Source organism: Sus scrofa, chromosome 13 (assembly GCF_054392235.1).
Source record: "Sus scrofa isolate SSC_HxYL_T2T_F1_AM1 chromosome 13, Sscrofa_HxYL_maternal_Yorkshire_Landrace_v2.0, whole genome shotgun sequence".
Taxonomy (NCBI): domain Eukaryota; kingdom Metazoa; phylum Chordata; class Mammalia; order Artiodactyla; family Suidae; genus Sus; species Sus scrofa.
The window spans coordinates 85,750,314-85,764,948 of NC_139395.1; the positions used below are offsets into that span (position 1 = coordinate 85,750,314).

Consider the following 14,635-nt stretch of genomic DNA (forward strand, 5'->3'; position numbering starts at 1 on the left):
GGAAGGGAGGTCCAGGGAGGAAGGGCCTAAGGCCCTGATCACATGCAGAAAAGGGCCCTTTTGATGGCTTCTCTGGTGGGCATGGAGCAAGACAGGGTCTGCAGATGGGCTCCCTCAGAATTGTGTGTGCATACACACCTGTGCACATCTGGACAAGGCAGGGTTCCTGGAGAGCTGGTAATGGGTAGCATATTCAGAAAAGTGTTCAAAGTGCAAAAAAAAAAAAAAAGTCTGTGACTGGGTCACCTTGCTGTGCAGTAGAAAATTGACAGAACACTGTAAACCATCTGTAATGGAAAAAAAAATAAAAATCATTAAAGAAACTTCAAAAAAAAAAATCAAAAGAACAGAATTCTCATTGACAAGTGATGCCCTTTCTTTGCTAAGGGTTTGGTGTAAGCATCCAACCAAGGGATCCTGAGCCCCACAGCAGATCATCCTCCTGCCCCCACCCACCTCCCTCCTCAAGGGTTCATGCCTCTCACAGCTGTCACTTGGTGAGATCCCCCTCCGTATTGAGGTGCCGCTTGCTGGGGCACTGCCCCAGGCCCAGGATTGCAGGGCAGGCTGAGTGGTTATCAGTCTGTACTTGTGAGGGCATCAGGCTATTCCAGTTGGGGAATTAGGATGCAGCCCCTTGGGGTGAGGGCACAGAGGATGCTGAGTGGAGAGTCAGGGGCTCTGGTGGGCAGGTCAGCAGAGATGACCATAGCAGCAGGCTGGCATACCCACTGGACCAAAATGGAGGAAGCAGAGGAGACTAGCACTGGCTGGGCGAGGGATGCTGTGGTTCACCCCAGGCTCATGACATCACAGAGGGTCTCTGCTGCAGAGGGTCTGAGATGGGACATTTTGCATGAGCAGCATGAGCACTTATGGCTTTAAGGGTCCAGGTAAGTAGGGCTCGGGGCAGAACTGTCAAGTACTCTGTCCCAGTGCTAAGCTGTCAAAGACTCACTCGATGTGTTCCTAGTAGCCTCCTTGTGCATAGCACACCAGCTCTTCTGAATCAGAAGTTGCCCTGCCTTTGTGGACTCTGGTCTGATGCAGTTAGGCACCTGCTTGTACCCAGCCGTGTGCACTGCAGACATTGCTAATTGTTTCTGGCTGCTTTTATGCCAAGTGCTTATTCAGACAGGACACTGCAGACATGGCTAATCAATCCTGTCTGTCTTTATTGCCAAGCGCTGATTCAGGCATAAGCACACATCCCACCCCCCTTTAGCTGATACCAGGCAGAGTTAGTGCTTTGAGCTTACAGGTGTTTGCACCTCTTGGCGTAGAAGATATTGGGAAGCAGAGGTTAAGGAATCAATTAATCCAAGAAGAGGGGCCGGGCGTGGGCTTGGTCTTCCCAGCACTGACGTCAACATTCTGTCACAGAATCACTTGTTTCCATCTCTTCTCAGTCTTAGGATTTGCTTTTTTAAACTTTATTCTGTGTATGTGTATGTTGTTTATATGGCTCCAAAGTTAAACCTACACTGAAAGTAGACCCAGAAGTCTCTCTTCATTCCCTTCCCTGCTTCTTATCAAGAACCATTTTGATTAATTTCTGATTTATTTTTTGTGTCTCTTTTTGCACCAACACTTCCATTTGCAAGAACGCTTCCATTTTCTTGGGCGCTGCCTGTTCCTCTCTCACTCCAAAGGTGGTGTGCTGTATATGCTGTTCTGCATGTTGCTTCTTTACTTGGAAAATAAAGGAAATATCCTGAAAGTCTCTCCACGTCCACATGGGAAGATCTTGGATTGATATTCCGTTGTGTGGACAGATCACAGTTTACCTAACCAGTCCCTCGTGGATGGGTATTTTCCCAAGCTTTTGCTCTTGAAAATAATCCTGCAATGCATAGCTCTGTGCCTCTGTTTTATATATGCGTGGACACATGTCTTCTAGTGTCCATTCCTAGAAGGACTATTGCTTGGACAAGGGATGAATCAGCCTGTAATTTTAGTAAGTATTACCAAATTCCCCTGCATTGGAGTTGCACCATTTTTCTGTCTTCCCAGCAGGATATGAGAACATATTTCTCAACTGTGCTGTATTGCATATTTGAAAATTCTCATCACAAGAGCAAAAAATTGTAACACTGCGTGGTGGTAGATGTTAACTAGACTTACTGTGGTGATCATTTTGCAGTACATACTAATATCAAATCATTATGTTGTACTAATGAAACCAATGTGTTATTTCTCAATTATATCTTAGAAAAACAAGTTAATTAATTTTGTAACAGAGTTTTCCCTCATACTCACCAGCAGTGTATATGCTCAATTTTGGCTTTTTGCTAAGTGGATGGCTGAGAAATAGGATCACAGGGTAGCTGTAATTTCCTCTTTTTAGAATATTTTTATTTTATCATATGGTTTTGTTTCTCATGAGGCTGAGATCACACTGCGGGTGCAGGAGGAGAGAGGCACGCCCTTTTAATGAGCCTGCAGGCCCATCAGGGAGACAGGCACCCAGATAGGTCATTTCCTGGCAGGACAGTGGGCACCAAGTAACATGAGAACCGGAGAGGGAGCCCCACCGCCCCAGCAGGCCCGCTCCTCCCAGCGACCCTGACTCTTCGTCTCTCTTCCCCTACAGGCTGTGGACCCCTCCGCTGTTGCCTTGGTGACCCTCGGTTCCTCAAAGGAGATGCTGTTCGAGGGGGGACCCAGGCCCTGGGTCTTGGAACCTTCTAAGTTCTTCCGCAATGTCACCTCTGAGGACAAGGAGAGCATCAGTCTGGCTCTCTTTGGGCCACCTGCCTCCCGGAATTACCAGCAGCACTGGATCCTGGTGACCTGCCAGGTCTTAGGCGAGCAGGTGAGGGGCTGGCCACCCCCAGACCCACTTTACCTAGAAAGAGGGGCAGAAGGTCAGGTTCATGAGTATCCTGCTGTGCCTCATAGCATTGTTTTACCTAATCCTCAAGGGGGCCGTGAGACACAGCGTCGGCTTTTGTACCCATTTCACAGACAGGCAGCCTTAGGATGGGGGTGGTGGGAGGACTGAGAGAGCAGCAGGTGGGTTGAGCGGGGTGCCTCAGTTAGGAGGCCCACAGAGCTGGCTGCTCCCAGCTCCCTTTCCACAGTGGGGTGACCTCCTCTGGCTGCAGGTGTCAAGTTGGGTGTGGGACAAGGTGGGGATGGCAGACAGGTGCCTCCAGAGTCACACAGGGGTGGTAAGTAAGGGAGATTGCAGGTCTAGGATGGGCAGATCTTTTTTTTGTGTGTTTCAGAATAAACTGAGAATCCCCAAATCTTTTTTTTAAATTCAAGTATAGTTGATTTACAATATTATATTAATTTCAGGTATCTAAAATATCTTTTTCTTTTTTTTTTTTTTTTTAATGCTGAAAAAAAAAAAAAGCCTGGTCGGACTAAGCACAGTATGTCTGTGACCTAGATCACTGCAGGACTGGTGTCGGCTGGTCCCCGGGCCCAGCAAACCCAGGCCCAGGGCTGCACACTTGCATAGCAGTAGGGGTGAAACCCTCCATTCTGGGGGTGCCAAGGCACAAAAAGCAAAGGGGCGGGGCCAGCACGAACCAAGAAGGATAGGAGGACGCCTTTTCTTGGTGGAAATGAAGACCTTGTGTGTTTATTTAATAATTAGTGCAAAGCACATCAGTTGATGTTAAACACAAGCCCGCCAGGGGCCCTTACGAAGCCGGCCACACTGAGACTGGCCTGATGTGAGCAGAAAATATGCACAGTGAGAAGCCCACTTTCCACTGGCTTTGTTTTTTTCTTAAAACAAGAATTAAAGAATAAGAAAAATAAGTACGTAATAATAATAATGCCACAAGAAGTAAACTTAGTCAAAAATCAAGTTAGGGATGTTTCTTATCCCTGACTTAGCTCAGTCAACTGTGTCCCTCCCACCCGAGCTGGAGGAGTTGGGCCCCCAGCGGGGTCCCCCCCTGGGCACCTCCTACCTGATGCTCTGTGATCACTTCCTGGGGTGTCAGGGGTTAGCAAGGAAACTGCCCTCTGTCCTACCCTGTGGTCAGGCAGGGTTAGGGGCTCCTGGGCCAGACCATTCTGTCCTACAGAGTGAGTGTCATTGAAGGGCCAGGCCCCCCAACCCCATGTGGGGCTACAAACTGTGCTGCTTGTACAGTGAGGCTGGACTGGGATTTCTGAGGTCCCAGCTCTGAGCACAGACAGACCTCCATCTCTGCAGCCTGGACCTCAGCTTCTCCACCCTCTGCTGTAGCACCTGCCCACTGCCCCACCCTCCATGCCCCTGGGCTGGCCCCGCCGCGGGCCTGGGTCCATGGAGTACCCTCTCCCACACCTGCACCTCTTTGGGATAGTCCTCAAGGCAGCATGGGTTCCTCATTCAACCCCCAAACTCATCGATTTGCTAGTCAGCCTTGGGGTTTTCACAGGCTCCTGTGAGGCCACAGGTGTCCCCCCGATCCCCTTACCCCAGGCCCAGGGCAGGCAGTCATTCCCTTCTGTTTGTAGAGGACTCCAGGGCCCTGTCAAAGTTCCCTTGCCTGTCCCAGGAGCCCTCTTTCCTGTGATCCTCCCTGGACCGTTCCAGCCCCTGGGATGGTGGGACACCACCATCCCTTTTCCACAGAAGGACTCGCCACTTCCCAGAGGCCCTCGGGACTCAAACGTGGGGTGTACGACAGCTACTTCTCTCTGCCAGGTCATCGCGCTCACGGTGGGGAACAAGCCCAGCATCACGAACCCCTTCCCTGCACTGGAGCCCGCCGTGGTGAAGTTCGTGTGTGCGCCACCCTCCAGGCTGACGCTCACACCCGTCTACGCCAGCCCCCAGCTGGACCTGTCATGCCCGCTGCTGCAGCAGAACAAGCAAGTGGTGAGTGGTCTTCATGGGGGGAAGGTAGGAGCATGCGTCCCCTCCCCACACTTGCCCTGCACATGGAGGGGGCACCTGGAAGGAGAGGGGGCTCCTGGAGTCATGGCAGCTGGTGACAGTGCTGGGCAAAAGTGGGCCTCCTGAACCCAGATTGAGCCACCTCTCTGCGTGGCACTTGACAGTTTGCAAAAATCTCATTCTTGTTCTCTGTGGCATGAGGGTGGTGGGCAGGGCTCTTGTGTGGGCAGGGCTTGTGTTCAGAGCAGAGGCTGCCAGGGAGGTGACCGGCCGCTGCCTGCTCCCCAGCCTGGAGGCCGTAGGCTGTTTTCAGTGTCACCATGGGGAGAGGGAAGGATGTCCCTGGGGAGATGACACCAAGTCCAGCCTCACCCCTGAGACCCTCGAGACCAGACGGACGTGGAGAATTTAGAGGCCTCAGATCAGGCTCAGGTGTGCACAAGCCCTGCTGGCCAGCTCCACTCCCGCCCCTCTCAGAGGGTGGCCAGGCTTTTTCCCCCTCTCCCTCCACATACATTTGCTGGACCCTCACTCCTGGTGCCAGGCACAGTTGGGTTCTGGAACATAGAGTACCCAGCAGGGCAAGGCTCCTGGCCTGGAGCTGACAGGAGGCCCCCAGCAGACACAATGGATGGACATTGGATGGACAGAGCAGGTGTGAGGCAGCAGAGGCCACTTCAGATGGAGTGGAGAGGCCTCTGAGGAGGGCATACCAGTCCAGGCCCATGGTCAGGGTGCCAGCCAAGAGGGGCCAAGCTAAGGGTGGGTAGAAGCAAGTGCAAAGGCCCCAGGGCCAGCCTGGGGTCTCTGCGAGCCTGTAGCCCCCACAGTGATCAGAATCATTGTGTGTGCCCTGTTCCATGTCCCTGGGGCCAGGCCCACAGACAGAAACCATGTCTGTCCAGCTCCAAGGTCAGGGGCCCCACTGCTTCTCTTCTCTCAGTCCCAGCCTGTGGTCAGGCTCAAAGTGTGTCCACCTGCGTCTGTCCGGCCGCCCCAGGTGCTTGTGTCTCTTGGAGCCACGTCTCTGATCCCTCCTCCTGCAGCTCAGTGTGGAGCCTCCAGGCAGCTGAGGGAACCTTCCTACAGCCTCTCCCACCCACTACTCTTGGGTCAAAACGCATCCCTTTGAAGCCCTGGGATGGCACTAGACTCCAGTGTCTGAGACTAGGAAACAATGTGGGAGTCTGGGCCACCTGTCCTGGGTGGTCTAGTTCAACTTTTCCTCCTGCTGCTCTGGGAATCTACAGTGAGCTTCACTGCTGCTCACCCAATAAGGCAGGTCTGGCGATCTGTTGGTTGTGACCTCAGGGTCAGCCCAGGGTTGTCACTTAGCAGAAAGATGGCAGCTCTGAATTGGCTCTCGTGTTGTAGGTCTTGCTGGAACATGGCATTACCTCGTGATCCATCAGCCCTGGGATTCCACAGCTGTGATCCAGTCAGGCACGGCCCGTGTGATTTAGGGTGTCCCTGGGGTCCTTGAGGAAGACATTTTCCTGCCATGCATCCTGGTGCAGCATCAATTTCCCTTCATACCTCTTCAGAGCCAGAGGCCACCCAGGATGTGTTTGCAGAGTAAATTACTGGCGAGGCCAGACAGGGCTGACCTGTTGGAGTGACAGAGTGGGACTGCACTCCAGCCTGACCCTGGTCCTCCGAGCTGGTCACCCAGCACGTAGCTCACTGCCAGGAGGTGATGAGCTGGGGCTGCACAGCTGGGGCTGGGAAGCCCGAGGGCTTTAAAATCAGGTGGCAGAGTTCCACCCCTGAGCCTGTGTGCCTTGAGCAAGTGACTTAGCATCCCTGAGCCTCAGCCTCCCCGTGTGTAAGTTGGGGATAGTGTTGATGCTGTGGATGGACCAGTGAACCTGCAAGCATGCTTGATGCAGTGTCCTGACCCTTGCAGGGAGCAGAACGGAAGGAAAGGGTGTTAGTTTTCCACCAGGCTGTGTCTAGGAGATGGAGTTGGACCTCTAGACTATGTGCCTTGTTGTCCCCGCCCACAGTCACAGCTCCCCATGGCATCCAGAGTATTTGTAAAACCCTTGGGGTCCCCAGGTGATTGTGTATTTAGAATTTGGGGCCTGCTTTGGTCTAGAATCCTTTGGGGTGAAGAGAGCTGGGAGGACGTGGGCAGGAACCCCCAGGGAGGGAGTTTGGTGACTGCCTCCAGTGGGCCAGGTGGGCTGGGTGGCAGGAACACCCACACTGCATGGACTAGCTTCTCTCTCAAGGCCACGTGAGCATCATGGGGGCTGGGGTTCCTACTTTGTCATCATCTTCCTTCCGAGGCATGGACGGTGAGGGCCACCAAGGAGAATGCAGGCAGCTGCTCTGTGTGGACAAAGACAGCTGCAGATCAGGCGCTGACCCTTAGAGCTTCTGCCCCTGAAACTCATGAGTCACTTGTCACATTTCACCAGCCAGAGGGGGTGGCGCTCTCACTCTAGACTGCAAGGGCCAGAGAAACACAGTCCTTCCTCCTGGACCTGGACACTGTTGAGCCCAGGGTCCCTGCCTGAGTGTTAGTGACACAAACCCAGCTCCTTAAAATGCTCTCATGTGGCCCTTATTTAACACAGAGCCCTAGGGGAGGCCTCCGTGTGATTCTTACCATACATGGAGGAACTCCAGAAAGCAGATACTTGCCTGGGCAGCGAGAGGCATAGTTGGGGTTTGAGGCCAGGATGTGGCCCCAGGCGTCCATTCACCTGGTGGGCAGAGGGGCGGACCAAGGTCTGGGGGGAGTGAGGAGCCGAGTTGCTCCAGGAGCAGAGGTGACGACAGAGCAGCAGGACCTGGGGTTTGGAGCAGAGTTCCCAATGCCTGCCTCTCAGCCACCGAGGACTCTGTTCCTTCCCTTCCCTGGGGCCCGTCCTCACCTGTCAGTGTGCAGACAGCTCCCCCATCACTTGGATAGTTAAGCCTGGGTGAGAATTCAGCTCTGAAAGGGCTTTGCCTTCTGAGTGGCTCTGGGACACTTTGGGGGTGTAATTGGCATTGCTGTTAGGCCACAGTTGGACATCCTGGAGAGGCAGAGGTGGGCTTGGGCAAGGTGGAGGTGGCGAGGATGTGGAGAGGTGAGGGCAGAGAGCAAGGAGAGCAGCTGGGCCTGGGTGGGAGGCCAAGGGCAGGTCCCCCAGTCCTGGCACTGCTGACATTTTGTGCCAGATCCTCCTTTCTTGGGAGACCATCCCATGTACTGCAGGGCATTCGGCAGCACCCCAGCCTCTGCCCACTAGATGCCACTTCACCCCCTGAAGTTGTGACAGCTAAAAATGCTCTCAGATGTCACCAAGGTCCCCACTGAGGACTGAGGCGGGAGGAAGAGGCCAGGTGGAGGCAGGGGTCACCTTGATGCCCGGCAGTAGCTGGCACTGGTCTGTGACTTTGGCTCCTTGCAGGTTCCAGTCTCCAGCCACCGCAACCCCCTGCTGGACCTGGCTGCCTATGACCAGCAGGGCCGCAGGTTTGACAACTTCAGCTCTCTGAGCATCCAGTGGGAGTCCTCCAGGCCATCGCTGGCCAGCGTTGAACTCGACTTACCCTTGCAGCTGGTGTCCCGGGATGATGGAAGTGGCCAGAAGAAGGGGCATGGTGAGCAGGGCAGCAGGCTCAGGCCCAGAGTAGGGGCATGGAGAACAGATGTGCAGGGGGCTTTGTGCAGGAGGCTTTTGTGCAGGACCCCCTCTGTGCAGGACAACTCTCCGGTAATCCTCATACATTGTTTCAGAGTTGGGGGAACAGGCTCAGGGAGTGTCGGGGGTGAGTCTCCATCTGCACCTTGCTTACAGTTCAGCCTCGCACGTAGATCCGGCTGCTCTGAGCTGTGCAGCCAGCCCAGGTCCCCGAGAGCCGGGAGCCGGGAGCCAGGGCTGTCCTCCATCTCCTCTAAGCTGCTCTCTGGAACCTTGCTCAGGGCCCGTTAACTCTTAGGGTGCACACAGTGTGAACAAACTCAGTCACCTATTTTCAGGGCTGAGAGAGAGTTAAAGCTACAGATGAGACAGGGAATGAGGGGCTGTGTTCCAGGCACCAATGGGGCCAAAATCCATTGTTGGTTTCTCTTCCTGCACGCAGGTTTGCAGGCCATTTCAGTTCATGAGGCCTCGGGCACCACTGCCATCTCTGCCACCGCAACTGGCTACCAGCAGTCCCACCTGGATGCAGCCGGAGTGAGACAGCCGGTACCAACCGGGCCCCTGGGTGGCGGGGAGTCCTCCTGCTTCTCCTGCCCGATGTCCTTGGGTCTGAATCCCCTGCCCAGGGCCACACCCCAATCACCGCTCTGCTCCCTGACTGGAGGTGTTGGGGGTCCCAGCCAAAAGGCAGGGGGGCTGCCCCTGATGGCTCTGCTCAGACCTCGGGGTTCCTCAGGCCTTGGGCCGCAGCTGTCCATACTGTCAGCCATGCCTTCTCCCCCTTTGTCTGACTTACATCCCCACCTGAATGTGCCCGGGTGGGTCAGGCTGCCATGCCTTGAGCCAGAGCCCCCACCACCGGGAATGTCATCCCCTTGTCCCCTCATCCCCTTGCTCCTTCATGTCTCTACCAGGAACTTCTGTCCTCTTAGTCCCAGCCTGAACCCTGCCCACAGAGCAGCTGCTTCTGCTGCGGGTCTCAGAGCCTCTTGCGCTGCCCCTCGGCCAGGCAGAGGCACTGCTAGCAGGGTGGCAAATGAGGACGTGTGTGTGGGAGTGGGAAAGACCCCCAGGAAGAGCTATGCCTGAACACCCGCCCACACAGGGGAGGGGCCGCAGCTCATGTCCTGAATGGGGTGGAGGCAGCAGTGACAGCTGGAACTGGGACTAAATGCCAGGTCGAGGGGCTTCGGTTGTCTCCTGGGTAGTGGAGAGCTGGGAGAAGGACGTGGATCTCGGGGAGCAGCCATGAGGCTGCCCGGAGGAGGTGGCCCTGAAGGAGCACAGCTGCTCAGGTGCCCCCTAACCCCTTACCCCCTGACATGTGGTGGCTGCATGGCCTCCCAACTGGGCCCCCTCAAGGTTCTGCACTCACTTTGACCTGCGAGCTTTTTTCTGTTGTTGCTTGTGCTCAACATCCTGGGGCCTGTGCTCACCTGGGAGACCCCCCTCCAGCCCCTCTCCCTTCCTCTTCGTTTCCCTTCATTGGCTTCACCCCCCACACTGTGCTTCATCTCTCAGCCATGCACTTACTTCCCCTTTTTAGTCCTTGCATTCGAGTAAACTTGTATCACCTGCCTGATGGCAGTTGTTGGGCCCCCTAGGCCCAGCCCAGTGCCATGTATGCAAATATGTGACTATGAGAGTGGGTCCAGCAGTGCCCTGGACTGACGTGGGGCAGGAGTAAGAGATGCACATGGGTGCATGCCCATGGGGGGACGCCTGTGCTTGCTCTCCCGAGAGCTGCTGTGAGGGCACCTCCAGTGCCACATCCTTGCTCCAGGGCTGTGGTGCCTTTGCTGTTGGCGCAGGCTCATCCTCTCGCACCCAGCACCGCAGCTGTCATTGGCTGTGTGTTCCCACTTTCCCACGGGGCCTGGTAGTGGGGGCAGGGAGCACCCACCTTGGCAGGACTACCGGAGGCATCCCAGGGGTGTGGCCTGACTGGACTTCAGGGGCTGGGGGCACTAGCCCTGTTCTGCCAGGGGGAGGCCTGTGGGCTGGCCTGGGGTGGCCCCCAGCCTCCTGGATCTGACAGTGCTGCCTTGCCGCTTCAGCATGACCCTCTCCTGCCTGTGTCAGCCTCTATCGAGCTTATCCTGGTGGAGGACGTGAGGGTGAGCCCAGAAGAGGTGACCATCTACAACCACCCGGGTGTGCAGGTACAGTTCCCTCCAGCCCCCCCAACACACACGGCCTGGACAGGACCCCAGGGACTCTTGCTTGACCTCTCCTGGCCCCTCCCACAGGTGGAGCTGCACATCCGAGAAGGCTCTGGCTACTTCTTCCTCAACACCAGCAGCGCAGACGTCATCAGGGTGGCCTACCAAGAGGCCAGGGGCGTCGCCATGGTGAGTGTGCTCCCCTTCGCCTTCCTGCTCATTGAATGGATGGACTGTTTCAGAAGCTGGCCCTTACTCGCATCGGGTATGACGAGCAGGGTCTTTAGATTTTCTGATTCCCTGAAACTCGCATCTCCCTTTGTGGTTTTGTCCATCTCCGCGCCTACTCACACACTTAAGTAGCTACGGGTGTCCTTTCATTTGGCTTTTCAGTTAAGAATAAATTCCTATTACGTAAGTGCCACTCTAATAATCATAAGGAAAATTGCTTTAGAAGACGGATCAGCTTTTCTGTTTCTCTGCGTCCCTTTCCCGACGTTCCCTCCCTGCGCCTGTGACTTGGAAGCCCTGAGCACTCTGCTCATTTCAGTGCTTTGATCCTAAGTGTTTCTCTCCGTGTCGCTCTGTAGTCTGGCTGAGTGTTTTCATGCACTCACTTGTACTCACCATTCTCCCCTTGTGGAACACTTGTGTTGTTTAGATATTATTTTTAAAAACAGCCTGATAGTTATAACAAAGCGCAAAGAGTGAAAGGAAACAGACACCAAGGTCCTAGGTGTCCGTGTCTCAGCACAGCGAGTTACACAATCCTGAAAACGGGAGTTCCCGTCGTGGCGCAGTGGTTAACGAATCCGACTAGGAACCATGAGGTTGCGGGTTCGGTCCCTGCCCTGCTCAGTGGGTTAACGATCCGGCGTTGCCATGAGCTGTGGTGTAGGTTGCAGACGCGGCTTGGATCTCGCGTTGCTGTGGCTCTGGCGTAGGCTGGAGACTACAGCTCCGATTGGACCCCTAGCCTGGGAACTTCCATATGCCGCGGGAGCGGCCCAAGAAATAGCAAAACAAACAAAACAAAACAAAACAAACAAACAAACAAAAAAAAAACACAATCCTGAAAACAGAGCTTTCTTTCAAAGGAAGCTCTGACAGCGGAATGTGTCAGTCCACTGCCGTTGAGTCCCCGTGTCAGGCAGCCAAGGATCAAAAGACCTCTGCACCCATATAGTGCCCTTACATCACAGCTCTGCCATGGCCTCTGGACCGCTCAGAGCCTGAGGCCTGCTTTCCCCTGGTTGAGGCTGGTTGCCAAGTGTTTGCGGGGTTTTAAAGTCGTCCCAGCACCAAATGAGACTTTCTCTCTGAGAGGCCTGGGCTGACTCAGTGCTTGGCTCATGGTGGGGATTCAGGTGGTGCAGCACAGGAGGCCGGGGTCAGGCCTTACCTGCCCGCGAGCTGTCCTGACATCCATGCAGGCCAGCCCTCGCCGGCTGGCAACAGCATAAAATGCATCTTCCAGGGAAGGCTGAGGTCAGAATTAGCCTTCACAGAGGCCTGGTCCCCACATCTCCTTTCAGAAGTGCACCCAGGCACCTTGGCCGGGGTTGTGCAGTAAGTTCATGTCCTCACTGGGAATCAGGGGAATGTCACCTCACTTTCTGCAGGGCTTTCAGCCATAACTCCTCGCAGATCCCTTTCTCTGACTATTTGCATCCACTGATGGTCTTGACTTAGGGGTCACAACATCAGTTGCCTCTGAATGGGGGGCAGATATAAAGTCAATAAGTCCAATGAGCAGGTGCGAGGAACGTATGAAAAGCTGTGCTACATGGCACCTGGATCTCAGCTTCAGAGTCAGAGGGTACTAGGGCATGGTGGGGACTGGGGTAAACTAGGGTTCAGAGACAGGGTCTAAGGGACAGCTGCTACCACCTCTCACCAACTTTGGTTATTTTTAATAGCAGCTTTATTGAGCTGTAATTCACATACCAGACGATTCATTCAAAGTGCATAATTCATTGTCTTTTAGTATATTAATAGATATACACAACCATCACCAAAGTCAGTTTGAGAGTGTTTTTATTACCTCAAAAAAAGCAACACTTTAGTAATCACCTCCCTATTCTTACACACACACACACACACACACACACACACACACACACACACACATTCAAAAAGGTATTGGATTTTGTCAAATGCTTTTTCTGTGTCTCTTGAAATAATCATGGATTTTGTTGTTGTTGTTTTTTTTTTAATTCTATTGTTATGATTACATTAATTGACTTTCAGATATTAAACTAACCTTGCATTCTGGGATAAATGCTACCTGATATATAATTCTTTTTACATGTACCTGGATATAGTTTGCTGGTATTTCCTTGTGTTTATATCCATAAGAGTTATTGCTCTGTGGTTTTCTTTTCTGTGGTTTCTTTGTCTGGCTTGGGTATCACGGTACAGTCAGCCTCATGGAATGACTTGGGAGTGTTTCCTCTTCTAACTTCTGGAAGAGTTTGTGTAGTATAGGTAACCATGACTCTTGGAATGTTTGGTGGAATTAATCAGTCAAGCCATCTGGTGACAGGCTTTTCTTGTGGGTAGTTTTTGATATGAATTCAATCTTTTCACCTCTCACAGGACTATTCAGGTTGTCTGTTTCTCTTTGAGTCAGTTTTGGTAGCATGTGTCTTTCTGGGATGATCCAGTTCTTTCGTTCTTTTGTTTTTCTAACATTTTCTTACCTTCCTCCAGTGAGTGACCTTGGTCGTTAGCTGTCTTGTGGAGAAGATGCTTTCTCACACACAGTGCAGCCCTGTGAAGGATGAGGAAACACGTCATGGTGTTACTGTTTTTCTCAGAGTCACAGTTGAAGGTGTCAGTACCTCTTGGGTTTATTGCCATAAATCAGAGCAGGAAAAAGCCATCTCTTGGCAGCTGTGAACAAATGTGTGTTGTTAGAAGGACCTTGGGCACAGCTAGATGCTTGAGATCATAAGATGCTCTCCCCCAGCATTTTTATTTCTTTTATAAAAGAAAGAATTCCCCACCCATTCCTTTTCCTTGTGAGTGTTCACCTTCAAATCCTTCACATTTAAGGGAAAACCTCAAATTGTGAATAATTCCAAGTGCTCGCTTTGCTTTAGTTCTGGAGATGAAAAATAGCTCCCCTGTTATGTAGGAGAGGGAAGTTCCAGGTGCCAACAAAACCTGGGCACCCTTTTATTCACATTTACCTTGGACCACACATTTTGAATAAGTCCTGAGGGTAGACCTGCAGCCTGAGAGAGACCCTACCTCCAAGAACAAGAGCTTCTAAGTCTGTGATGGATTAGGCTGCCACCGTAGGTAGTGAGCTCCCTGTCTCTGAAGGCATTCAAACAGAAGTTGAGATGCTTTTCTAGCCTCAAGATGGGATTCAGCATCAGAGTCAAGTTTCTCCAGACCTAGGAACCCCTGCTCAGTCCTACAGTGTCCTACAGTTACAGTACCTGTCAGTAGCAGACTCTAGGATTGTCCCTAACAAGGCAAGCATCATATCTCCAGTTTACAGATGGTCCCAAAGAGCCCTAGCAGTTCTTTGTCCAGGTTGTGGACTGGCCATTGCCTGCATGTCTCCTCCTCCATGGCTCTTGTTGAGTGGGGCTGAGTGCCCCATGGCAGACACGACCCCAGGACAAGTTTGCACTGAATGTGGGACATGGCAGGCCCCGCAGGCTTGCTTTTGCCCAGAATGTATCCTAGAGGTGCCTTGGCCACTGAGGTCTCTGCGTCCCCTCCCCTCGCCTGTGGCTCCAGGTGGAATTGCCTCTGCCTCTTCAGTTGTGTGCAGGAGGGATTTTTCAGGAAGTGTTGACAGCCGGTGACAGGTCCTAGCAGCTTCTCTCAAAGGGCTATTTCTGAAGGATGTTTACACATTTCTTTGGCATTTTCCAGCTGCTAATTAGGAGCATTCTCATTTCCCTTAATCACAGAGACAAGGAAGTCCACGATGGTTCTCCAGTTAGCTCAGAGAAAATGTTTCTGTC

The 14,635-nt window shown here is 53.1% G+C and overlaps 1 protein-coding gene across 2 annotated transcripts in view; it reads left to right on the forward strand.

The window, feature by feature from the left end:
- NUP210 (nucleoporin 210) overlaps window positions 1-14,635 on the forward strand; it is a 90,112-nt gene that overhangs the window by 44,941 nt on the left and 30,536 nt on the right. For both annotated transcript variants that reach the window (XR_014823869.1, XM_021069388.2), the window contains exons 15-20: window positions 2,594-2,815; window positions 4,655-4,828; window positions 8,251-8,443; window positions 8,927-9,033; window positions 10,545-10,649; window positions 10,737-10,838. Coding sequence is in view for 1 of the 2 variants with exons in the window: in XM_021069388.2 (XP_020925047.2) it covers window positions 2,594-2,815; window positions 4,655-4,828; window positions 8,251-8,443; window positions 8,927-9,033; window positions 10,545-10,649; window positions 10,737-10,838 (903 nt within the window). In the remaining variant the exon portion in view is untranslated. The remainder of the gene's footprint in view (window positions 1-2,593; window positions 2,816-4,654; window positions 4,829-8,250; window positions 8,444-8,926; window positions 9,034-10,544; window positions 10,650-10,736; window positions 10,839-14,635) is intronic.